This window comes from Monodelphis domestica, chromosome 3 (genome assembly GCF_027887165.1).
Source record: "Monodelphis domestica isolate mMonDom1 chromosome 3, mMonDom1.pri, whole genome shotgun sequence".
In the NCBI taxonomy this organism is placed as follows: domain Eukaryota; kingdom Metazoa; phylum Chordata; class Mammalia; order Didelphimorphia; family Didelphidae; genus Monodelphis; species Monodelphis domestica.
Genome location: NC_077229.1, coordinates 334,749,304 through 334,777,168, shown reverse-complemented (window position 1 = coordinate 334,777,168; position 27,865 = coordinate 334,749,304). Strand labels below are relative to the sequence as shown.

The window sequence follows — 27,865 nt, the reverse complement described above, 5'->3', positions numbered from 1 at the left end:
GAGATAAATCAGACATAGGTATATCTTCAGTGTTCTGTGTCCAGTGGCAATAAGAATAGAGAGCTCCTCTGAGAAAGCTCCAAGATTATCAGTCATCCCCAGGATGGTGACCTCAGAGGCCATGGATAGTGGCCAAATTGGTGCCACAGCTAGTTCCAGGGTCTCTGAGGTCCCTGGCCTTCTGTCTTGAGAGTCTATAAAAGGCCCTGAAGATCTAGCACACTGAACCTGAAAATTTGAGGCAGGGAGTTTGGGAGACCTAGCCCAAGGAGGTTAGAAATAAACATAAGAATTGAAGGGAATCAAACTGAAACCAAAAAGGGCCAACCACCCACTCAAAAGCAAAGTAGGGGGCTGAGCCTAACACAGAATTCCAACAGAGAAAATACAGGAAATATCAAAAATAACTGCAAATCTCAAGATTCCCAAAAAAAGGGAGAATAACTCCATGATAATCAAAAGCAGAAGCTAGGGAGAAAAATTAAATTTCCACAAGGATTACATAAATACCTAGAAGTAATGATTTAGTAGATTAAAAAATGAAATAAAAGCCCTAGAAGAAAAGTCTAAAAGTGAAAACACTACCCAAGAAATGAATTCATTAAAAGTTAAGATAGACCAAGTAAAAATCAATGAGTCCCCTAAGGCAGCAAGAAATATTAGAACAAAATACAGAACAAAAAAGATTAAAGAAATAGAAGGAAACTTAATGCATTCTCAAAAACAATCTGAAAGGAAAGCCAAGGAGAGAGAATTTAAAAATCATTGGACTCTTAAAACAATTTTTTTAAAAGCATAGACACTATAGTCCAAGAAATCATATGAAATCTATCTATATCTTTACAATCAGACAGCAAAGTGTAGATAGAATCCATTGATCACCATCTGAAAGAAACTCCAAAAGGGAAAGTTTCAGAAATGTCATAGCTGAAATCCAAAGTTCCCCACATCAAAGGAAAAAAAATACTGTTGAGTGTCCTGAAAATAAGCAATTCAAATGTCAAGAAACTACAGTCAAGATCACATAGGAACTGGAAGCTTCTAATGTAATTGAAAGCAGATCTTGGAACAATCTCCCTAAAGGCAAGAGAGACTTACAACAAAAAATAACTAAACCTGAGTAATGCCCTATAGGAAGAAAAATAAAATGGATCTCTAATATAAGAGTATAATATACTCATGAAAAAGATGAGATAGGGGTAGAAATTTCAAAGTACAAATAAAAGAGAAACAGTAAAAGAGTAAGGAACTGTAAGATAATATAGTGCTAACATTCTAACAGATTAACTAGAGTCCTTTCTGAATCTTAATATATTCAAAGGATATTGAAAGAGTTAAATAAGAAAAGAGTTTCAGCAGGGGAGATGGGATGCTTATTGTTTCTGTTCTATATATCTGAAGAGGTGAAAGAAAAAGGATGGCAAAAGACTACACTCTGGTGTATTGGAAAGAAGGAAGAAAAAGAGGAAGAAGGGGGAAGAACTCTTTAGGGATATATAACAAGAAATATGCACTAATGTAGAAGAATGGGTAAGAGGAATGGGTATCAGTAATCTTCTCACCCTAGAAGATGCTTTGGCTACCTTAGCCCCTTCCTCTGAATGGTCAGTTCTTCCTAGGAACTTTGAGAAAGTGCTGGAGCTCACCTTGCTCACTCCTCTGTGGGCTTCACTCCTGATTCTCTGGATCACTCCTATTTTGACTAACTCCAGACTTCTTCTTCCATTAAAACATAAGTACCTTGAAGGCAGGGACTAACTTTTTGCTTGTATTAAGTATCCTTTCCACATTGTGACATTCTCCATTGTAGTTTTGCTATATCACTGGTCAACATAAGAAATTAAATTGGAATTTGGGGTGAATTTTATAGAAGCTGCAGATGACTCAAAAAGAGACAGCAGACAACAGAAAAAGTTTTGAAACTAAGAAATGCATTAAATGTATAATATTGTACAAATTATCAACATATTTTGTCTTTTAATACCATAAATATATACAATTTATTTGACTGTAAACTCTCCATAAAAGAAAAAGAAAAAATTTAGACTTTTTCTCTGGTACAAAAGGATGGCAAAAAAAAAATTACATGTATTTTCTAGATCTCAAGGGCACCAGACCTCTAACCTTCATAATGTGGACATATCAATACCTGTATTTGTATTTCCAGTCCTTAGTACAGTATCTGGCACATAGTAAACTTAATAATGCTTTATTCCAAGCCTGCCTTCCTCCTCAACTCTTATAAAAGCAAAGTCCAGTTTCTCTCTCTCCTGGCAAAGTTGTGCCCCACCACATCACTCCCAGCTGTTGTTGCTACTTTGGGGAGAAAAAATACAGTCAGGGAAAACTCGTCACCACTTCCTTTCTCCATATTTTCTACTCATTGGGCAGAGTCTTTCCCTTCATAATTATATTGCTGTTTGCAGATAAGAGAAGATTCAGACAGTCAAAATTCGATGCTCTCTAATCTTTTAAAAGAGTAGAGGGGAAAACAGCTCATCTTTCTGGAGCAGGCAAACTATGAGCTCACATCAGTGTACCATCAGGTTTCTTTTCATCTCTTTGTTGTCTTCCTTAAATAATCTGTTATCACTCTGAAACCTGACTGGCAGGTTTTCACATTATCTAGGCTTGAACAAAAATTGTTATTGTTAAAATGAAAGTGAACCTGGGTTCAATAGCATGTAATTACTTTTACCAATAGGTGTGGGATGACCAATGTCTGGCTGCAAGGAAAGATGCAATCTTACAACTTCCTTCTTCAGACCATGTGTGAACTTGTATCTGACCTATCAACTTCCTGAATTATAAATCCATTATCTCAGGACCTTTTGTAACTATCTAGCTACTTACTACAATGCCTTCTATATAGTAAGTGCTCAGTGAATGTAACACCATCACCACCTCCACCACCATCACCGTCAGGCAGCCAGCCAGACCAAATATGGCCCAGCCAGAATGACATCTGATACATTCTGAGAGCATTCAGTGATATTTTGCCAGCCCTGTCTCTGCCATTGCCAGGCAGCTCTCAGACTCTCAGCAGGAGGAACAGGAAAGTCTTTGCCATACCTGACAGCATAAAGCCAGACAGACAGACAGAATGTGTGTGTGTGTGTGTGTGTGAGAGAGAGAGAGAGAGAGAGAGAGAGAGAGAGAGAGAGAGAGAGAGAGAGAGAGAGAGAGGGAGAGAGAGAGGGAGCGCGCACGAGAGAGCTCTATTGAGCAGAGACCCATCACCCCTATACAGACAATGGGAGAAAAAACTGTCAGTGAACATTCCTTTCCTAATAGGCTTCATGAGTGCATTCTGGTTTCCTTTTGGGGTTTGTTTGCTTTTTTAATATTCGTGTGGCACTCAAGTCACAGCCCAGCAGAGGGCAGTAGCTTACACACATAAATCTGATCTGACACAGTTAAGCGAATGAGTTGAACAGATTTAAGATGGGTGGGGAGAGAGAGAGAGAGAATGAATTGTAATCAGAAGCATTATCTAGCTAGCTACTCAGAACTATAAGGATGACTGAAAATAAGCACAGCCTTCCTCCAAGAGGTGCTTTTCAGTTGACTTACATGGGTATGGCCCCTCATCATGCAAAACTCTTTTCAGTGAATTTAGAGGACATTTCTAAATGTAATTGTTGCTGAATTTCTAGTGCATGGTTGATATACCTGATATACCTTGTGGGTGTGTGGGGAATAAATCGAAAGCAAGGATTAATCCTGGGTTAAAATTTGGTTCTCAGAAATAAGTTGAAATTTTCATTAGTCTCCTTTTGGAGGGGGTACCTGTTCTCTCTTTCATGTGTCAAACTCAAATAGAAGAGGGACCACCAAACCATATATAATATCTCTGCTACTACACATTGATTTAGAAAACCACACAAGATTTGGAAAACCACACAAGAGTAATTAAAATTAAAATCTGCATTTTATTGTGTTTTATTTATTTTGTTAAATATTTCCCAATTACATTTCAATCTGGTTCAACAACTCTCAGGAATATTGAGCCACACAGACAGCCCTGGTTTTTGACCCTCTGGTATAGAGGGTATTCATCATGGAAACTCTGCTATCTCTGTTGTTGGTTTAGGGACATTGAGAAATTTAGTAACTCTAGTCACAGAACTAGTATGTGTCATAGGCAGGCCTTGAATCCAGATCCTACAGGTCACAAGGATAGCCTGTCTTGCATCACCAAATAAAAATTTTGCATATATTCCATTATATTAAATTGTGGATACTCTATTAGGTTTTCCTCAAAGATTTCTAGAAATCGACAGTCCAAAAGATATGGTATGGCAGTGAATAGTTGGAACAAAATATAAATTTAGGGATTATTGTGTCTTCTGTTCAATGCTTCTCACCTCAGAGACTGCTTCCTTTTTCACTTGAAAATTTTACTTTGTTGGGGGGAAATTTGGAAAGGAGAAATAACTCTAAAAAGCAGATAGTTCATAGAATATAATCCAGGCTAACGCCTATGCTGAGAGTGATTTAAATCAAAGTTGATGCCAGTTAAAAGAAAAGTTAGGACCAAGAGGTAAATAAGTTGTTAGTCTCCTTTGGTTATTTTGTGTTCCATGTCATATGCTGTCATCTGATATATTAGGAAGAATTTTGGACTTGGGATAAGAGGACAGAGTGTTCAAAACTTGACTACCACTTAGTAGCTCTGTGAACTTGAGCAAGTCACTCAGCCGCAGGTGTGTTCACCTATAAAATGGGGATAAATAATGCTACCTACAACTCAGAGAGTTGTGGCAAGGACAAAGGTTTTAAAACTCTAAAATGGAATATGTAGTAAATTATTATTATTTTATGCCCATTTATATAAACAAGGGTTCATTTAGAATTTGTTTACGAGGTAACTCTTGTCATAGCAATTCCCATTTGTGAATTGTGATCTCAGGGATGAAGAGAGGAACCACTTGGACAAAATCACTGATTCTTAGAGTATTGACATATTAATTACAAACACCAAACAAGCTCATCTATACTACTGTCTTGAGAGGGTTTCTGAGAATATAACTTCTCATATCATAGGATTACAGCTTTAGCTTTCATGGGGTTTTGAATTGAATTGAACTGAAGTATTGTCCCCCGCCCCCCCCCCCCCAACTGCTGCCTCATTTTATAGAGAGGTTTAGTGACCTTGATCATGCAACAAGTGAGCAAAACTTAGATTTGAATCCAGTTCATCTGATTCCAAAGCCAGCATTTTTTCAACTGTACCACAACACCTCATTTTTTCATGACATCTACCAATAGTAAAGATACATACAGTCAAAGAAGAAGAGCTAAACTAGCTACTCACATTGATAAGGCCCACATTGTCTTCATTAGAGCAATCCCAGGACCTCCATGAAATAAATAGCTACACCACTGTGACCCTTAAGTCATCTAGAGATGGAGGGATTACAGAAATAGCATTATAATTAGTTAGGGAAGTCTTAGCTTCAAATCCAGTGCTTAGTTGACCATGAGAAAGTAATTTCATTTTTCTGAACCTCAAGTAAATTATATTAAAAACTAGGATAATAGTAATTGCAGTATTTGCTTTCTTGGATTGTAGAGAGGATCAAAGACTATATAAATGTATATGAGCATATGGCACTTTACAAAATTCTAAGCACAACAGAGCTCTGTGCTTGGAGTTAAAAAGACCCAAGTTCAAATCCAGCCTTATATATTTACTAGCAGTGTAACCTTGAGCAAGTCACTTCTGTTTGCTTTAGTTTCCTCATCTGTAAAATGAGGATAAAAGTAATTGTCCCTGTCTCCCAGAGTTCTTGAAATGATAGTGAAGTACGAGAGGACTTGTAAAGGGCCAATGTAGAGGACACACCAAATTCTTGACACAGATGATAAGGCCCTTCTACCTCAGCTGAGAAAAATACATTCCTGAGACCAATCAGAATTGTATGGAATTCTAACATGAAAGCTTTAGTAATAGCCCATTTTCAGAATGCCTTCATAGTTTCTCTTTTCTTTTTTTTATTAGATCAACAAACATCAAGAAGATATCTTCAAAAACAATCTAAAAGTTTATTTTAGTAATAGAAAAGGGATCCTACAAATGTCAACTGGTTGTTATAGATTCTTTAATTATTAAAGAAAAAGGAACATAGAACAATAAGAACATTAGAAGACAATTAAAAACCATTTCTTAAATGACTGTTTCCTTTAGCCCATGTCTACCTAATGGATTTCAACATGCAGATTTTTAATATAAAAATTAAGGATGGGGCAGTTAGGTAGTATAATAGATAGTGTCAGGCCTGAAAGCAGGAGATCTTGGGTCCAAATCTGGACTCAGATACATCTTAGCTGTGTAACCCTGGGCAGGTCAGCTAACCCCAATTGCCTAACCTTTCTTGTGCTTCTGCCTTAGAATGGATTATCAATTCTAAACAAAAGATAAGAGCTTAAAAAGAGAAACGAATTAAGATTAGAGAGGCTCCAAGTTGCTCAGCCATATAAGCATTTCTGCAGAAAGACAACCAAAGTGAAGTCCAGTGTTTCTGTGGATTATATTTTGATCAGAGCACCATGATAAATCCTGGGTTTGGGACAATTAAGTTTCAATTTAGCTGTATGTAAGTGGGGAATTAATCCTTACTTTTCCCCAGTGCTAGAAACCCTTCTGGTCTACCTAATATGGCTTTAATGTGAATACAAGGTATGCTTTCACACATAAACAGAAATATATGAAATATATACAAAAACATTCTATTTCCATTTCAGGCTCTTGTCCATAGAGGTAAAGAAAAATGACAAAGTGATTCTGTTTCATTATCTATATAATTAAAACCAAAAAACTAAGATTGAAGAGAGGAAATAGAAAAGATGTGATATTTACTCTAAATATAAGTTCCTAGAGGGCAGAAACTGCTTCCATTTTATCTTGGAATACCTGGAACCTAGCCTAGTACCTAGCATATTGAACTGAATGTAATTGTCCAGGTATGCTATTCATTCATACATATTTGTTAAGGAGCTATATACTAGACTCCAAAAATAAAAAAAAACAGAAAGAAAGAAATGTGGATCAAGCCCACTATGTCAGTGATCACTATTTTTCCTTCATAAACCACCCCTACCCCTTTCCCATCCAGACACTTGAAAGAAATAACAGCCAAGAATAAATCATATGAGTCATTATCATTTTTACATGCATTATAGAATACCTTTAGAAAGGACATTGAGCTTTGATGCTAAATCAAATTTAATGGTTATTGAATGCAGTGTTCTAGACTTCGAATCTGAACTATCAAATATTCCAGGACTGAAGATTAATATTCCAACCAGGTAAAATATTTTTCTTTGAAATCTGTCCTAGTTTCACTTTTCAAACATAACCCCCTCCTTTTTGTAGTTCAGCACAAGCTTTGATACTGATTGAACGTGGTCTAGACAGATAGCAAAAGACTTTTCAGTAGTTGCTAAGGAACTGGATTAGTTGCTAATCTAGGGGAATGTATTATTCATTTTAGTTTCCATTTATTCCTTCAGCACTTTAATTGCAGATAAATGCCTTTTAGAGCTCTCCTGGGTCCAAAACATTTCTTCACTTAGTTGGGTAGTAGAAATGATATAAGACTGTTTATATTGGAAGCTCAAGCACTCCAGCAACATTCAGAGGTGACATGGCTCTGATGAAGGTAGAAGCATCTAGCCACCCAGAGAGCCATAGACAGTGATAAACTTCACAAGCAGCAGCTGACTGTTCTCACCCAGAGTTCAATCATTCAATCACTGTTGCCCTACTAGCCCTTGATCTAACACCAGCATCTTCAAATCACTTGTTTATGTATCACTTGATGTCATTCTGGTAACCTGCTTCTAAATATAGGTAGTTTAAGGAATTGTTTGCTTGGATATGGTACAATTTTAGCACTACAGTAGATATATTAACTTAAAGAAATTGCATTATAAAAATGTAAACATAAAAATGAATGGTTAAGGACATGATTTTTTTGTATTATAATAAGGTCTTTTACTTTAAAAAGACATTCACTGCAAACTTCCAATTGTGGTGATGATGATGATGATGATGATGATGATGATGATGATGATGATGATGATGATGATGATGATGATGATGATGATGATGATGATGATGATAGGCTTACAAAGTACTTTAAAGTTTTCAAAGTGCTTTAATATAAGAATAAAATTATTTCTGCAAATTTTTCAGGAGTATGCCCACTATATAAAGTATATTGCATTTTTTAAAAATTTAACTTTCCTCAAACTTTTTGTAAAACTACACATACAATAAACTACAAAAAGGAGAGGGTTGAAAATGATTCATTTAGATGTATTATCTAATTTTAATAGAGGTAATTAGGATGTTATACTTTGAGAACTAGGGTTGGTTCTAGGAAGATATGACATGACTATAAGTGACCCTAGACAAATCAAAACCACTCAGTGCTCCTGCCAACTCTCTAAGACTATTAAATTGAAAGAAGTTGTCAATTCACATTATTAGAGGAAATTTCCTCATCCAGAAGTTTCCCATGACATTGAAGTCACAGGTCTAGTCCCTGTTCCTATCTAATACCTTTTTTAAAAGAATAATTAGAGGGCAGCTGGGTAGCTCAGTGGATTGAGAGCCAGGCCTAGAGATAGGAGGTCCTAGGTTCAAAGCTAGCCTCAGACATTTCTTAGCTGTGTGACCCTGGGCAAGTCACTCAATCCCCATTTTACTACTCTTAGAACCAATACAAAGTATTGATTCTAAGACAGAAGGTAAGGGTTTTTTTTTTTTATTTTAAGCATAATATCTGAGGCTGTTATTTAGAAATTGATAGAATCTCAGAGTTGGAAGATACTATATAGTTCTCTGATCCAATCCTCTTCCCAGTGATTCACTGACTAATGAATCATCAGTCTAAGAATAATTGATTATATCAAAATAAACAAGGAACATGTTATTTCCTCTCCCCATAGCTAAATATCTACAGATTTAGATACATTAACAAATAAAAACCTAAGCAACACAGCAGTGTACAATGTGAATGAATAGTTGGTGTTATTTTTTGTAAGTTAACATTCTTCCTGCCACCATGTTGTTGGGTTTGGTTTTTTTTGTTTGTTTGTTTGTTTTGTTTTGTTTTTTTGAGGCAGAGTCTAAGCTATAAATTAGATGTGTAAGGTTTTTGGTTTTTTTATTTCAGTGGTTCAGTTTTACTTGTTTATTTTGCTCATACTCACATAATATGAAAGTCAAATTTTAAAATTTCTTTAGACACAAAATTCTGGCTACCTAATTTGGTCCTTCATTTTCAAGAAACCGAGGCTGGTAAAGGTTTATTGGCTTGTCTAAAATCCCACAGTTACAAATGACAGACCTGCACCTGTAGTTCAAGTTTTCTGCTTCCCTATCCATTGCTCTTGTGTTTCTCTAGCAGAGCCTTCAAAAATCTAGAGTCAGCATAATACTCCTGTGAGGCTTTGAAATAGGACCTTTATGAAGATTCCTTCTTTGTAAACAAGGGATAATAATAAAAAAAATACAGTAATAGCCTTATTGACTACCCCTTGAGTTGTTGTGAGGAGAATGACTTATAAACCTTAAAACACTTTTCAAATGTGAGTTTTATTATCACTCCTTTCATAATTTATCATGAGGATGGAGTGAATTAACAGATGTTGAATATTCTGGGATGATGTCTCTCTCAAACTTGAAGATATTTGAAAATAGGACATTGGAAGGAACTATGATCTCAACAATGTGGGTACTCTCTTAGTTGATACAGATGACAACCCACCACACTTTCTTGTCCTGTGCTACTTTTAACCTTTTTTGTTCAGTCATTTCAGTCATCTATGATTCTTTGTGACCCCTTTTAGGGTTTTATTGACAAAGATGTTAGAGTGGCTTACCATTTCCTTCTATTTTTTTTTAACCTTTACCTTCTATCTTAAAATTGTAGGGGCATCTGGGTGGCTCAGTGGATTGAGAACTAGACATAGAGATGGAAGGACCTGTATTCAAATGTGATCTTAAATGCTTCTTAGCTATGTGACTTTGGGCAAGTCACTTAACCCGAATAAACTAGCCTTTATTACTCTTCTACCTTGGAACCAATATTGATTCTAAGTATTGATTCTAAGACAGAAGGTAAGGGTTTAAAAAAAAAGAATTGATATAAAGTATAGGCTAGGCAATTGGAGTTAAGTAACTTCCCTAACATCACACAGCTAGGAAATATCTAAGGACAGATTTGAACTCAGGACTTCCCCCCCAGGCCTACCCCACCATCCACTGAGCTACCAACCAAACTGACCTGCCATTTCCTTTTCCAGTTCAAGAACTGAAACATGGTTAAATGACTTGCCCCAAATCCCACAGTATATGTCTGAGACCAGATTTGAACTCTTCTTGATTCCAAACCTAGTACTCTATCCACTGTACCACCCAGCTGCCTCTCTTTATCCATGTCCTCTTAAAAATTCCAGAGAAAGAGAGGGCAGCTGGGTAGCTCAGTGGATTAAGAGCCAGGCCTAGAGACGGGAGGTCCTAGGTTCAGATCTGACCTCAGACACTTTCCAGCTGTGTGACCCTGGGCAAGTCACTTGACCCCCATTACCTGACCCTTACCACCCTTCTGCCTTGGAACCAATACTATGGATTCCAAGATGGAAGGTAGGGGTTTAAAAAAAAATTCCCAGAGGAAGAGTTCAGCCAGTACCCTAGGGGCATCTTCTAAATCTCTTGATATTACAAGGGAAACATCAGAGCCCATGGGTTGTCTGTTTTTGTTACCTGAACAGCTCATCTTCTTTTCTGGTTATACATTTCTTTGATATCATCCTTTATTCCATTCTTTCTTAATTTTTTTAAAAAGGAATTACTATCTTATGGTACTTATATTTGGTCATTTCAGTGATAACCAATTCTTTGTGACCCTGTTTTGGGGTTTTCTCAGTAAAGATACTGAAATGGTTTATTATTTCCTTTTCTAGCTCATTTTACAGATAAGGAGCTGAAACAAACAAGTTTAACTGACTTTCCCAGTCACCCAGCTAGTAAGTGTCTGAGGACAGATTTAAACTCAGGAAGATAAGTCTTCCCAATTCCAAGCCCACTACTCTACACACTATGCAGTCTAGCTGCCCTATAGTTATTATATTAGCCTTCATTATTTGTTTTTATAACAAATTTGCAAGCATATATTCTAGTTTCTAAGGACTAAATCTTTTTTTAGGAATCATGCTATAGCATCTCCTTTGGCTACTCCCTTAACTCATACTTAAACTCACAGATTGGGTCCCCTGAGGATGGCTGTTCCCCCAGGTTCTAGTAATAGCTCTGTGAGTCTACATTCCGATGCCATTTATACAATAATAGAGCACTGGCATACTTTCCATTAACAATCACAGAGTAGACACAATTTGCTTTTAGCAAAGGCATTTATTTAAGATACCATAGTAAGAAGAGTAATATTCCCATTCCTCCAACTCACATATATACACACAGTTAAACCTGGGCTAAACTCTTCTACAATTACACACAGAATCTTTGAGAAGAATGGATGTGAGCACATTGGTAGTGAAACATACATATAAAATACATGTGCAAATGGGCAGCTGGATGGCTCAGTGGACTGACAGCCAGGCATAGAGATGAGATGTCTTGGGTTCAAATATGACCTCAGATATTTTCGGACTCTTTGACCCTGGGCAAATCAATTAACCCCCATTGCCTAGCCCTTACTGCTCTTCTGCCTTGGAACTAAATAAATAGTATTGATTCTAAAATGGAAGGGAAGGGGTTAAATAAATTAAAATATATGTGTGACAAAGGCTACTCACAGCTCTTGGTACCATAGGTCCTGGAAGACCTTCCTCTCCTTGAATGTAGTGTCTCTGAGGTTGATCAAATTGCTTACTTGGGTTCCCAGTGTCTACTTGGCAGGAGTTACATTCCTTTTATCTGCTTCCTCCCACAGTTGACTGTATCCAAGACTGGAGTGTGTATCACTGCTCCCTACTAGATACAATATCTCCCAATAGCCAAGTAACTCCTTTTGAAAACTACATGTCAATGAAGAGGGAAGAGGAACAAATTATCTTTCCTTTCCCCTCAAAGGTCTCTTCTATAGGCAACCCCGAACTTTTAGTCTTTCCCACACAAGAACTCAAACTTAAATTCCCCCAAGACTAGGTTTTTTAAAGCCCCCAGATATGTGGCTTAATTTGTTTGCTCAACCAATCTTTGATCCCTTCTTGCCTCAATCAAAAAAATATTTATAGTTCACGAAGGGAGCAGTTCATTGATGCATCTCTATAGCTTGTTAATTCCCGATTAGCACCTTGTGCCTGGGCCTTTTGTGACAATTGAGTAGGAGTGGGGAGGAAACACATTTTTCATCTGTTATATCATCTTTGAAATTATAGTGGCAATAATAAGTATAGAGTATAGTATATGATGTGCGAAATGACTTCTGTGCTAGTTGATTTTACTTATCTGGCTATAGGGAAAGGATTCGTATTTCAAGAAAGAATTGATGTAAAAAGAAATTAAATGTTTAATTATATTTAACATTTATAAAGTTATTATGGTCTCTCACTTGGTGCTCACAACAATCTTATGAGGTAGATTCTATTATTAATTGGTAGATTCTATTATTATTCTTATTTTACAGATGAAGAAACCGAGACTGGCAGAGGTTGTGACTTTTCCAGGGTCAGACAGCAAACCACCCTAATAATATAGATTATTTAATTAATTATAGTATGGAGAGTAATAGCATACAAGTCATCTCTCTGGGGCAACTTAGTGACTCAGTGGATAGAGAGCCAAGCTTAGAGCAGGAGGTCCTCAGTTCAAATTTGGCCTCAAATACTTCCTAGCTGTGTGACTCTGGACAAGTCATTTGACCCCAGTTGCCTAGCCCTTACCACTTTTCTGCCTTAAAAGCAACACCAAGTATCCATTCTTAGAAGTTATAACGGTTCAAAAAAATCTTATTTCCTACAGAATTATAAGGAATAACCAATTAATGAGCTATTAATTAACATAAACAAGCAGCAAAATGGTGTCTAATGTATGTCATATAAAATCTATTTAAAATTTGGAAACAGATCTAGACTCTAATATAGCGGTTCTCAACCTCTCAATTTGTAGCAATAAGAATACATAATGCATATCAGGTATTTACATTCCAAATCATAACTGTAACAAAATTACAGTTTTGAAGTAGCCACCAAAATATTTTTTTGGTTTGGTGTCACTGCAACATGAAGAACTGTATTGCGGGGTCACGGCATTAGAAAGGTTGAGAACCACTACTCTAATATATATTAGCAAGGTTAATAAGGACAAGTTAAACTTCCTAATAATATTCAGAAATCAAAGTTTGAGTCAAGAATGGACCTTAGTTTTTCATAGTCACTAATATAAGCATGTTGTTATTGAAAAAACCTGAGCTATTATTGTGCTGTTTAACCTAAAAAAAATGTACTTTACAAAGTAAATGATTGGGTTTTTTAAGGCTCTTTTTTCTCCCCTAATGATAAAGATATGATGAGGATGAGGATGGTGATCTTAGTCTTCAAAATAAGAGTTAAAGGGCTAAAACAAAGGAACCATTAGGGGAAAATATCAGGTTCACCTTCCTTTGTGAATCTGTGGTGTGATCATTAATGTGGCTCACAGCCCTTTTCATCCTGTGAGATTCTTTTCCATACCTTACCTTAAAGCCTCCATTGAGAATCCACAGAGCCAAATGTGCTGGAAATCTTTTGATTCCTTCAGTATGTAGTGAGTGCCACTGCAGCACTTGGACTTTCCATCTGTTATCCTTCACTCTACCTGGCCCTTTGTTTTGATATTTAATCATCTTCTCTTTTTCCAGTTCATTTCTTCATAATATAAGCTCCTTGAAGGCAGGGACTGTCTTCATTTTGTATTTTTATACCCAGGGCCTCACACAAAGTAAATGCTTAATAAAAAATTCTTTTAGAGAAAAGAGAAGAGGGCCTAGAACAGAACTTTGTGAAGCCACAGTTAGGGCTGGGACAGCAATAATGATATAATAAAGAAGCCTAAGAAGAAATGATCAGGCATATAGAAGAACTGAGAGAGGAGCAGCGCCATGAAAACAAAAGAGAGAACGATCACAACATAAGGTTATTGGCAATGTCCTAAGAACCATTCCATTGCCTTTTAGTTGACTCACATTAATTTTTCAGAAACTCTGACTTCCTGTTTCTCAGTCATACAGAATCACTGGAAGAATGTTTTGTTTTTTTTTAAGTGTATCTTTGTCTTGGATAGAATGGTAGTGAAGCACAAATCAATCTTGTACTTTGTATGAATTTACTTATGCCCCAGAACTAAATAACCAAATAATTGTGAAATTTCCATACCATTCATGACCAACAGCCTAGAGATCACACAGGATAATCAGGCATCCTTCCTACCTTTACTACTCTCACAGTCACAAGCATGAGTCCTCGGGTTTTTAAATGCCCACTAAAAGATAATGTGATATGTTTATTGTAGAGCCATTTGGACCTGAAAGAACTTAGGTAGTGTTCATAGGCTTATGAGCCTTTGAAAAATCTGGCATGATCAGCATGACACACTAAATAATAAATATCTTCTCAAAAGTATCAGTACAACTGATCATGTCCTGGTTCCTGCTTTTTGTTTCTTAAATCTCAATTAGTCATAAATGGACTGGAATAATAGTTTGAAAATGCTGGATTGAAATCATTTTGAGATTCCCCTCTGTCTCTTACTACATAGGTGGCCTTGGGCAAGTCACTGAAGTCTCCCATCTTCCCATCTCTAAAATTCAGGGATAGATCATATGACCTTTAAAGCTCTTTTTAATTAAATCCTATAGTCCTCTACTCTAAGACATACTTTGACATGAGATTCCAGTGGCACTAAGCTAACTGATTATATCACCAAGATATATATTTTTGCCAATTCAAGGACTTCTTGTTTGTTCTCCCATATTGACTAGTTCTTAATCTGCTAAATTATCTATAATATAATGTGATTTTAATGCACTTCATTTAATGGGCAAAAATATTATTTTTAAAAGATAAGACTAAATAACAGTCTGACAATTTCAAGAAATGAATCTGTTATTATTTAGCTGCAATTATGCTAAAAACCTGGTACCATCTGAGAAAATAACCTTATGCTTTAGATAAAATACTTAAAGATGTTCAGTTAATTGAGCTATTGCCAAGGAAGTGGTACCATTTTATCCTAGGCTTCTAAATTACCTGAAAAAAAATCTTAGACCTTTAAAAAATTAGTATACATAATTTATTAAGAGCTACTTTCAAATACTGGAAAAGATGTTTAATGTAAAATTGTGGTTTTGTCCCTTGCATATAGATAGTTGGCAATATAACTAACACCTTGGAAAAGGTGATGAACTTGATTGTCAGAATCCCTGGGGCTCAAAACCCAACTCTTCAAGTTTCCTGCTTCCTCAGTGACCTTAGGCAAGCTCTTTACCTTCTTTGGGCCTCAATTTTCCCTTCTGTTAAAGTTGAGAGTTCTAAAGTCCCTTTTAGCTCTAATGCCTATTACCTCAATCAAGATGTTGAATAAACATTTGTTAAATTTAATTAAATTATTTCTCAATGACCCAGATAATTGGGAAGCCCTTTACAGCAGTTACCAGGAGACATAGTAAATTCAAAACTGTTTTATGTCTTCATGTTTAATTATAAGTATTTGAAGGTATAACCACAGTCAATCAGTAATTATATGGTAGTGTATGTAATGAAATGAAAATGTCTCTCCTACCAACCACCTAATATATATCTGAAAGAACAAACATAAAGGAAAATGAGATACACACACATACACACAGAGAGAGATTGCTACATATTTAGGGAGATTTTACACATGGAAAGCTTAATAAAATAATTACTAAAATTTATTTATAATAATTCACATTAAAAAAAGAAAGGAAATAAGGCTTTCTTGAGCACCTGCTATATGCCAGGCACTGTTCTAAGCATTTTACAAATAGTATCTCATTGGCTCCTCATAAAAACCCTGGGAAGTAGATAACAATAGCAGCTAACATTTATGTAGCATTTACTATGTAACAGGTGCTTTGCTAAATGCTTTATAATTATTATCTCATTTGATCCTCTCAACAACCTTGCAAGATAGGTGCTATTATTATCTACATTTTACAGATGAGGAAACTGAAGGAAACAAAGTTGAGTGACTTTCCCAGAATCACAAACCTTATAAGTATCTGAAGTAAAATTTGAATTCAGGTCTTCCTGACTCCAGGCCTCTCATTCTATACAGTGCATCATCTAATGGGCTATAATTATCTTAATTTTACAATTGAGGGAAATAGAGATTAAGTGATTTGTCCACAATCCCTCACTAGTAAGTGTTACAAGTCTGGGTTGGAGTTCAGGTTCTCTTCTCTATAGACACGACTCTTTGTGCCTCCTAATTTCTATGCCACTATGATATATATTAAAAACACATCACATGTTTATATATTTGTATGTATATATGTATGTGAATAGTATTTATCTTCATATATACATACACATATATGTATGTGTGTATATGTACATAGAGATGGGAAAAGGGACGTTGACTCTGATTATAATATTTTTGTATCTAATTTTTAAAAGCCTTAATAATGAAATATTTAATCCATTTGCCAATGGAAAACCAATTTAGCCGAGGACAATATTAAGTTAGAATATAAATTCCTTTGTAAAGTCTCATACAGAAGGATGGTGAAAGATCATGAACAATTTTACTCTATAAAAGTAAGAAACGTGGAGAAGAAAACTTTTAAAGAAAGCTTTGCAAAGACTCAGCTAAACAGTTATTCTGAGAGCATTTTAAGGATGAAACTTTCAAAGGAAGAAAACAAATAGACAAATGATGGAAATGATCTACAAGGTTATTTTTTTAATCCAACACTTTTTAATTATGAAATGTAGTGAAGCTTCCACATTTTACTGCAGCAGTTTCAAATGTGTTTAGAGAGAAGACAAAAAAGGTACTAAAGAAAGTAAATGTAGGAAAAGCATCTGAAAGAGATCAACTATCCTCAGAAGAGATCTATCCTTGAGAACAACATGATTTAGGGAGCACTGAGGGAATACTCTCAAAACATATAAAAGAGGGATAATATGTCAAACACATGAAAAAAGCCTTGGGCATTATTATTGCTGAAAAAGTGACCAAAGATGATCAATAATTACCTACTTATAAGCTGACTTTTCTTCAATATTAAATTTTTATGAGAAAAGTCTAAAGAGGTAGTGAGAGCATTGTTATTGGGGCTACTAGATAGAAACAGGCTTTCATATGAAATACTTTATAGTATACTGTTTCATTTTCATTGCACAAATGACCCCTTCTGCCCCTGCCAAAAAATAGCATATACCAGATCCCATCATGTTTATTTTGGTGTTTGGCATAAAAATTACTATAGAATCAAAGTTACTAAATATCTTCATGGTCATTGGTTCCATGTGTTGACTGATTTAGCATAATTTTTGTGGTTTGTTGGATTTGGAGAGAGTCTCTGAAATCCTTTCCTTCTCTAAATATGTGTTTGGTAGAATGGGAGAGCCTCCAAGGTTGACTATTTCATTGTCATATCTCTAGGACTTAGCACAATGCCTAGTGCACAATAGGTTCTTAATAAATACTGGATGATAAATTGATGAGTTTAGGTTCAATTTAATTTAAACAGCCTGATGAATTTTATCTGGTCTACCTTTAATATAGAAGCTTCTTTGCTGTGAATTTCCTCTCTGAAACTCTCAATGATTTCTTTGCTTTAACAAATTACATATCACAACTATGAATTAAGGAGTTCAAATCAGTCGATACTTACAGAACTAATTCAGACAGTTCGTTGGAAATGATTTAGTCAATTACTGGTATACCATATGATTTCACCTTCCTAATATAGTCAGAACTCAACCAAGTGGACATTAGTTATTATGCTAATCAAAAGAATATCATCCTGTTTTCCCATTTGCCCTAAATTGATTGACTAAGCTTCATGAGCCAAAGCAACCTCATCAGCCATATAAATTATTGCAAAAGTACTCTTCCTTTTACCTGTTTGGGATGTCATCCTTTGCTCTGTTTACTTTAGGAAATCTTCAGAAGAACTGGATATGGATAAAGTAACAGCAGCAATGGTATTAACCAGTTTGTCCACCAGCCCTTTGGTTCGAAGCCCTCCTGTGCGGCCAAATGGTAAGTGTGTGAACCTTGAGAAGAATGTTGCCTAGTAGGTAGAGAATCTTTATATTCTGAGAAACTTTAAAGGTCCTCTAGTTCAAATACACCCAGAAGCATGATTCCCCTCCAAAATAATCCTTACAGGTGACATTCTGGTCCCAGTGCTTGTAACAAGAAATATACCTCATCATGAAACAGCCTGTTCCATTTTTTAGAGGATGCTTAAATTTATTAGAGAATATGTTAGAATTTATTCTTTGTGGCAGCTAGATGACTCAGTGGATAGAGAGCCAGACCTGGAGACAGGAGGTCCTGGGTTCAAATTTGGATTCAGACACTTTCTAGCTGTGTAACTTTGGACATGTTCCTTAACCCCAATTTCCTAGCCCTTACTGTGCCCCTGCCTTGGAACCAATACTTAGTATTCATCCCAAGACAGAAGGCAAAGTTTTGTGTATGTGTTTTTTTTAATGAACTTATTCTCCAATTTTTTAGAGCCTTTAGGTGTTAGTAAATTTCTTTCTCTCATTTCTACTCAGTTAGTCTTAGATGTTTAAAGTCTGTTTAAAGTCACTAATGTCCCTGATAACCAGATCCAATGGCCATTTCTTTTTAGCACTCATTCTCCTTGACCTCTTTGCAGCTTTTGAATCTGTTGACTACTCCTCCCTCTTGGATAATCTCACTTTCCTTGGCTTCAGAGACATCATAGCCTCCTTATTCACCTCCTACTTCTCTATGTAGTCAATTTTGCCCCCAAATTCTTGTTTTTTGACCAAGCTTTTCTTAAACTAGAGCCTCATGTAAAACAAACAAGTAAGGAGACTTTGGATTAAAAATAAAATGGCTTTAGTTTTTAAATGATTCAGGAACTACTTCTTGTTTCCTCTTGCTCCTTACTTTCTTTTTAATGCCTTAATTAAAACATATTCCTCAAAGATCAAACTTCAACCTTATTATTTTTCCCCCTTTCTCCTAACCCTCCTCTCTCCCCAGGAAGGCAGGTAATATGATAAAAGTTGTACATATATTATGATATAATACATATGTCCCTGTTTGCCATGTTGTGAAACAAGACACATAATGCTTACACTAGAGAAAAATTCACAGAAGACATAAATTGAAAAATGGTATGTTTTAGTCTACATTCAGACTATTTCTTTAATGGCAATAGTCTATTTTGTCATGAGCCCCTTGGAGTTGTTCTAGATCCTTGACTTTTTGATAACAGTTAAGCCATTCACAGTTGATCATCATACATTATTCTTGTTATCGTGTACAATCTTCTCTAAAGGTTCTGCTCACTTCACTTTGTATCACTTCCTATAAATCCTTCCAGATTTTTTTTGTGGTCATTTCTCATGGAACAACAGTATTCAATTACAATCATATGCCTTAACTCTTATTAACCAGGCAAGGATCCAGGACAATTCCAAGAGAATAAGGGGGGGGGGGGGGCATTTACCTCCATATAAGGAGCAGACAGAATGTGAATGTAGATTGAAACATTGGTTTGTTCACTCTCATAGCTCTCAGATTCAGAGCACCAATTATGACTTCTCTTTTGAAATACAGATCCATGTTAGACTGTTTGTATTTATTAAGCATCACCTATGTGATAGGCATATGCTAAGCAAACAAAGAAAGGAAAAAATAAAAAGGACACATACAAAAATATCCTAGAACTCCTTCAAGAAGTTCACAGCCTACTATGTCCAAATCAGCATATTCAAAAACAAAATTATGATCTTTCCCTCAAATTTGCTCCCTTTTCTGATTTGCTGTTTCTGTATGTGGTATCACCATTTACCCTGTGTCCATATTTGAATATTTGGAGTCTCTTGAATCTTCTTATTCATATCTTGTATAAAATGATTTATGACATCATGCTGATTCCACTTTTACAGCATTGTTTGTATCCTTCCCTCTACCACAATCCCAATTTTATGAGTACTTGCCTATCAAGTCTTCCAGTTTCCATTTCCCCTTGCTTTTAGAACTGCTAAATTAATCTTTCTTCATACAACTGCCAAAGCCTGACAGAGTACAGTAGGGATTATCAAATCATTTACTCTTAGAACCACCCTTCTATACAGTAAGGTAACAATCACATTAGTTCTTTTGGCTGTCATGTCACAGTTAATATATTGAGTTTGCAATCCACTAAAATCCCTGAGTCATTCTTACATAAACTGTGGTCTAGCCACATTTCCCTTATATAGGACTTGTGGTTGATTGGGGTTTTTTTTTTAACCTAAGTACAGGGCTTAGGACTGATTCTTATTCATTTTCATTTTATTACATTTGGACCCTCTTTTTAGCATACCAAGAACATTTCATATCTCAATTCTGTCCTAAAATATATTAGTCGTCCTCTCTACCATATATAATGGAGCCAAAACAATTTCCTCATCCAGGGCATCTAAATGCTATCATACTACCTCCTCACTAGCCTCAGGTTTCAATCTCTACTTCACATAGGTTCATCAATTTAGAGCTAGATGGGATCTCAGAGGACATCTAGGCCAGAGGGGTCATGCTTACTGCCCATGGCTACAGGCAGCTCCAGATCCCTTCTGCAGCCCCAATGAGATTAAAACATAAATAGGAAACATTTGATAAATTAAATAAAATTATAATATATAACACTGATAGTGTTAATTTATGGTTTTCTAAGTCATTATATAGTCTTTATTTGAATTTTACACAGTTAATCAAGTCTACTCTCATTTTACAGATGAGGAAACTGAGACCCAATTAAGTGACTTTTGCAATCATTTGATCTTGTATAAGATTCAAAGAGGCAAAGATGGGATTTAAACTTTTATTTCTCTGATTCCAAATCCAATACTGTTCCCACTGAACTATCCCCACCTCTATTATCCTTATTTGTTTAATTCCTCTTAGTCAGAATATCATCTTCATTTTGAGGGAAGACAGAACCAGTTTCATTTTCTCTGTGGTCCTATCTACTCCAGTCACCTGACCAGTCCATTCTTTGCTTTTCTTTTGTTCCTCTCCCCCACCCTACCTGAAAAATCTCTCTTGCTTTCCTTAGTTTTCAGAAGCTTCAAACCACCCTGAGCTTTAGACTTCTAGGCACTCTCCCTAAGTACAGGGACAAATCCTTCATAGTCTGCTATAATTATTTGTGTAATCTTAGCATTTATATAATTCTTTAAGATTTCCCAAGTACTTAATCTATATTATATCATTTTTATAACCCTGAGAATTATTTTTATACCTTTTACATATGAGAAAACTGAGGCTTAGATGAATGACTTGCCCAAGATTACACAGTCTGTAAACATCTGAGGCTGATTTTGAACTCGGGTTTTTCTGTCTCTATATCCAACATTCATATACTGTACTCTCTAGCTGACATCCATGACCTGAAAGTGATACAGTCTTTTGTGCATTTTCCAGAGCTCTCTGAACAGCCTTGAAATTTGCTTTCCTAAAGTCTGGAGTATACCTCAAGCTGTAATCTGCATTGTCCATTTTCATCATAGACCCATCATTAGAGGGTCAATTCCCCTTTCCTCATTTCTGTCTTTGCTAGTTAAGCCAAGTCAATAAGCATTTTACTGTACTAACCTCTAAAAATACACTTATAAGTAGAAAGAAAGAAAGACAGTCTCTGCCCTCAACTTCTTCCTAGTTCTCTACTCCTAGTTTTGCTCTCTGGGACCAATCATAATCAGTCTAAATCTATTGTTTGATAACCCCTCAGAGAAAACAGCTACCGTCCTATACCTTTTGTGGATCCCTCTGAGCCTTCAAGGGCCAGATCAAAAGAGCGTGGGCATGGGCATCCCCAGTCATCACAGATATCTGCAGGAACTTTCTCCTCTAATCCTTGACTGCAAACCTGGCTTTGGTGTTCCTGTGAACATATGGCTGCCTCTCCTTCTTTTATTTTTTCTTCACGGTAGGCCTGTCCCGGACTGCAACTTCTTGAACCAGTCCTCTTCCTTGTTGATTAGAATCATGCCCAGCTCCCTTCCTCACTTCCTCTATCTTACAAAAGGTGAAAGTATCCAAAGGCAGGTCAAGAATTATTCTCATTCTCTGCTTTTAGTGAGGGAAAAAAAATGCAATCAAGTAGATATTGACAAGCAAAGGTCCCCTGACACAACCTGTCTTCAGCCCCTGTGCCTTCTTTGTGATTGGTATAACACATGAGAGGTAAGATACCTATCCTTGTATCTTCCTTTCCCACGCATAAAGACTCCTCTACCCAAGTAAAATGAGCACTTATGCCTAATCTAAAATGGGAAATAAGTGCATGGCAATAAAGATGAAAGAGCTTCTAGTATCAGCTCCCTATTCTTCCCTCTTGCGTCATACCTCCTTACCCCATAATTTGTCTCTGCAATATTTGCATTTTGCTGGTCCTCTGAAACATATCCATTCCTGCTCCCCACCCCCAGACCTAGGTAATGTGATTTAGGGTGTAGGGAAGTTATTTTCCTTAAAAGTGTTTTATTTCCATTAGGGAAAGAGGGAAAGAGGAAGAGATGAAAGTATTATGTAAATCACTTTGCAAATATTATCTTATATAATCCTCACAATAGCCGGGGACACATGTACTCTTATTATCCCCATTTGACAATTGAGGAAATTGAGGCAGTTAGATGTTAAATCACTTGCCCCGGGGCTCTACAACTATTAAGTGCATGAGATCATATTTGAATTCAGGTTTTCCTGGCACTAAACCCAGCATTTTATCTAGAAAGAGGAAAAGGATGGACGACGAGAGAGAGAGAGAGAGAGAGAGAGAGAGAGAGAGAGAGAGAGGCAGAGATCAAACCAAATCATCTTGCCTCTTTGACAACTGAACACAACAAAGTTCACTGTAGATATTGACATTTTTTTAATTCTAGCCCCTGAATCAGACCTGTCAAAATTATAAAATGCTAAGTAAGCTAACATATTCTTGAACAACAATTCTACTAGCAATGAAAAGATCCACTGCTAAAAACAGTACCGAATCAAAAAAAAAAAGTAATGAGCTGTGGTTTGAACATTTTTATTACAAGCCTGAAGTTATGAGTTAAATCTAACCAACACTCGGGCAGACCTGTCAAAAACATGCTTTTTTTTCTAGTTAACACCACCAGACTTTATGAGGTATCGTCGGAAGGCCACAAGTTATTCTGTGCTATGAATCAGTATCTCATGATATAGCATATGCTGGAGTAGACTTGAGTATTTCCACAGTACTAAATGCTAGTAAAACCTGGCAGGTTTTTGATGTAAATAACTACCCTCTCTGGTGAATAGCATAGCATTTCTCATTAAAATGACTTAGAAGGTGGGCATTCTATTTTACTTTCTTGGCTCATGGAAAGAGCTCTCTTAACCCATAATATATTTAAAGCACATACCTTATTCCAGAAACACAGAGCTGCAGAACTCTTTTGAGCTCATCAGAAAGGGATTAGGAGATAGCTGGGTGGCTCAATGGATTGATAGCTAGGCCTAGAGAAGGGAGGTCCTGGGTTCAAATGTGACCTCAGACACTTCATAGCTGTGTGACTCTGGGCAAGTCACTTAACCCCCATTGTCTAGCCCTTACCACTCTTCTGCCTTGGAAACAATACATAGTATTGATTCTAAGATGGAAGATAAGATTTTTTTAAAAAGGAATTATAATATAAATAAAAGATTACATTTTTCATCCTTGTCATTTTCCCTGAAGTCCTTTGCTATGTCTTTTTGAGTAATTTTTTCATATTTCTTTGATGCTAAAAGAGCACAATTACAATAGGTGTTTTTCTTTAAGTGGAATGTTATTTGCTTCCTTAGCATAAATGTTTGTTCCTTTAATTATAAAGAAATTTGATGTTCAATTAGACAAAAATCTAAACCTGCTCAATTAATAAACTGCCTGTTTCAGTGATTTAAGCTGTAACAGGAAGTGAAGCAGTTTAAACTAAATAAAGGTATTGCTTCCAATAATAAAAGATTTGCTTCAGAATTGATGATAACCTTATCTTCATCCTTCTCTGTTATCTTGTTATCCTGAGACTGCTATCCAAACTCTGTTATCTAGCCAAAATTTCTAGACAAAACTAAGTGAGCATTTAGTGAAAATAACCAAGAGATCATAAGCTCATGGGTACCACCCTGGCATGTTTGGGATGTGTAAATAGAGTTCTGAACCTTGCTGTTACCACTTCATGCAAATCATTTAACAGAATATACATGATTAAACAGGATCAGAGTCAGGGTTCCCAGAGTAAAGAATTCTCAATTCTAACACTTGTTGGACCTCAGTGTAAAGAAGTATTTATTCATTGATGTGTTTGTGTATAAACAGAGGGCCTCAGTGGATCTTGGAAAGAAGGGGGATTTGTGCCTTCGAGTACCAGCAGTAGTGGGTACTGGAGCTGGAGTGCCCCCAGTGATCAATCCAACCCATCCACCCCATCTCCACCTCTGTCAGCCGATAGCTTCAAACCCTTCCGAACACCCACTCAGCCAGACGACGGCATTGATGAAACAGAAGCAAGCAACCTTCTCTTTGATGAACCCATTCCCAGGAAAAGAAAGGTTTGTCTTGCCTCCAGTTACATCACTTCTGTGTTCTTGGTTTCATGAACAGACTTTATATTTCAGAAGTCTTTTTCATCATTAAAATCAATTGTTTATCCTGCCTCAAACTCTGCCGGGGTAAAACACTTCACTTTAAACAGAAGTTGAGTTGATGCCTTAAGCTAAAATCTTTTCCAGTAATCTTTATAATACCTACTACTAACAATGCCAAATAATACAAGGATGGTCTTTGAAAACATCTTATATTTTCAGATTAGTTTTGTTCTGAATCTGACAATATTACAATGGATTTGTTTAGTGAGAAGGATAGTATCATTTGTTTTCAATAAGTGCTTTATAACTGGGAAACAACATTCACTTTTGTTAGCTCACCTTGTAAAAAGCTTCACAGCAAAAGCCAGTGTCTTACAATATCGATTAAGTTAATCACATTTTTCATTTAAAAATTAGAGGTTTTTTGCTGGTATTTATTTACAAATATCTTTGTTGTTTTACCAGAGCAGTAAAACTATTTTTCAGTATTTGGTAAAATCATTTAGAGTGCTCATCAGGATGACCTGGAAGTAAATCCAAATTAGAGCTAACTATCATCCTCCTAGGGTGATGGTATAGATGGATCTATATTTAGAACTTGGTACTGGAATTTGTGGGTGTTTGTTTCATAGTCATTCATTGTTATTGCCTTTGCTTTCTTAAAGTCTCTTCAAACTTATTTTTACCTAAATATCACTAATGTGCCCTGGTACAAACAAAAAATTGTAATGAAACCTAAGATTATAAATGGCCACCAGTTATTTTACATGTACTCTATAGAGACAGAATATCAATCCACTAATGGTGTGTGTCATTCATTATTGTATGAACTCAACGCCTTCTTTTAACCAAATCTTTGATGGTTCTAAACACTACACTGAATAGATGGATATGTTATGTTTGACTAACAGCACCAAGCCAACTGTTTTTCTGTGTGTTTACCCACCACTGAAATGAGCTTTGAGGGATGGGCTCCAGTCTCAGTTCTGCCCCAACTCTCTCTGTGCCTTCTCTTAAAAAACAATTTCATCATCTTTAAAAATATCATTACATTTCATGACCTTATCAGATTTGGTGCATAGCATAAATGTGGACTTCATATTAAGAAAACCTGAAATGTGAAAGTCTGGATTTAAACCCAAAAAAGAAAAGAAAAGAAAATAGAGAATTAGCTTTATAAAAAGCCTTGCAGTGAGATAATTTTAAATGGCAAGCTTCCTGATACATTCAAAATTAAGCTATTTTTACAAAAATATAATTTATTCCATTTTCTACTTTAAAAAGTAGAGCTATATTGAAATATATTTCTTTGAAAGATGTTGTTCAGATTAAAAAAATTCTATCATTCCTAGATTTTAAAAGGTGATCTGTGTTAGCTGCACTATCCATAATTATATACCAAGTAAAATTCAAAGCAAAGTCCTGAGCTTTCAGTGAATAAATTATTTATTTATTACAGCTCCTCTCAACAAGGAAAACAAAGAGATGGCACCAATCCAACATTTTTCTTCCCTGCTCCTCTCTTAACACAACAAGACATGTTTTACATAGTAGGATGAAAAGGGGCTCTCCCTAGGAAGAAGGAAAAAAACAAGATGTTTATTTTTGCTTCTTAGTGACTTCTCCCTTGACTCAGACCCGGACTTGCCCCTGGGAAACACTCAGGATAAGCTTAATGTATAATGCAGCTTAAATTAGCTAATTATGTAACCCTATGCCAATTGATTATTTTGTAACCCATGTTATTGGTCCTTGAATCCTTAAACTGGCCTTGTTTAGATAGTAACACTGTTAATTATCAAATTGAAGAAAGAGGAAAAATAGTAGTTATTTTTAGGAGGATATAAAGTTAAAAAATGGTCTCTTACCTACTTCTACCCCCTGTCTCCACCCATTTCAATTTGAATTCTGTTCATTTTTTTCTCATTACTAACATAGCAGGTATATAGAAGCACTAAGTCAATATTAATTGATTTGATTGAGCTGGAAAGTGGTTTGGGCTATCTTTTACAATTTTAATAATAGCTCTCATTGTATGCCTATTTGGTTTTTTTAATTTCCTTGTATGACAGTTCTATAATCTTTATTGTGTCATAATTACAATGAAATTTAGTTATCTTTACATTTAAAAATTCAGAAGTTCAAAGTTAAAAATTCCAGGGTAGAGGACAAGTCATAGTACACTGCTATTACATGTATGTATGTTTCAAGGATCTATAATTTCACCTCCCTCCACAGAGAGTCTTGTATTTTGTAGATTGTCTTAAAGAGTTGTTATGGATTAAAAAAAGAACAAACAAGAAACTTTGATGATGAGGGTGATTCCTGACAATAGACATACAGTTTGTTTCTAGTCTTATATTTTAAGCTTTTCCAATTTGGAAAGATCTATTAGTGTTTTTAATCTAGAGTCATAGCATTTAAGAGCCTGGAAGGGACCTCCATGACCAACTATGTCAAACTATTCCCTGCAGTAAAGAAATTCCTAACCTAGGGTCCACAGACAAATTTCAAAAAGTTCATGAACTTGAATAAAATTGTGTCTTTATTTCAGTATAATTGGTTTCTTATGTGACTGCATATTTTATTTTATGCATTGAAGAACATGATTCTGAGGAGGGATCCTAGGCGTCACCAGACAGACAAAGGGGTCTATGGCACAGAAAAGATTAAGAATCTCACACTACAGGAATCCCTCCTATAACATACCTAATAAGTGGCCACTCAACGTCTGCTCAAAGCCCTCTAAGAAAGGGGGACTCACCAGCTTCTGAAATGGCTTATCGCACCTGTGTAAAGCTCTAATTGCTATGAAGCTTCTCCCAACATCAAGCCTGCATAGCTCATTGAGGATTAGGGTCATCTCATTGCCACTAAGAGGCACTGATGCCTAGTGTTCTTCATTCTAAAGGGTCGTACCACTGGTGATACCTTTACCAGATAGCTTGATGAGACAGAAGAGACTTTTGCTTGTCAATTGTATCCTTTCTGACTTCCTTTTGGTTTGTGGTGATAGCCACTCTGAATAGAATCTGTTCTTAT

General features: G+C 36.0%; 1 protein-coding gene across 2 annotated transcripts in view; it reads left to right on the top strand.

The window, feature by feature from the left end:
* Positions 1-27,865, top strand: part of ZNF704 (zinc finger protein 704) — a 374,748-nt gene that overhangs the window by 288,084 nt on the left and 58,799 nt on the right. For both annotated transcript variants that reach the window (XM_001377311.5, XM_007486910.3), the window contains 2 exons: positions 18,141-18,244; positions 24,555-24,787. In XM_001377311.5, the coding sequence (XP_001377348.4) occupies positions 18,141-18,244; positions 24,555-24,787 (337 nt within the window). The remainder of the gene's footprint in view (positions 1-18,140; positions 18,245-24,554; positions 24,788-27,865) is intronic.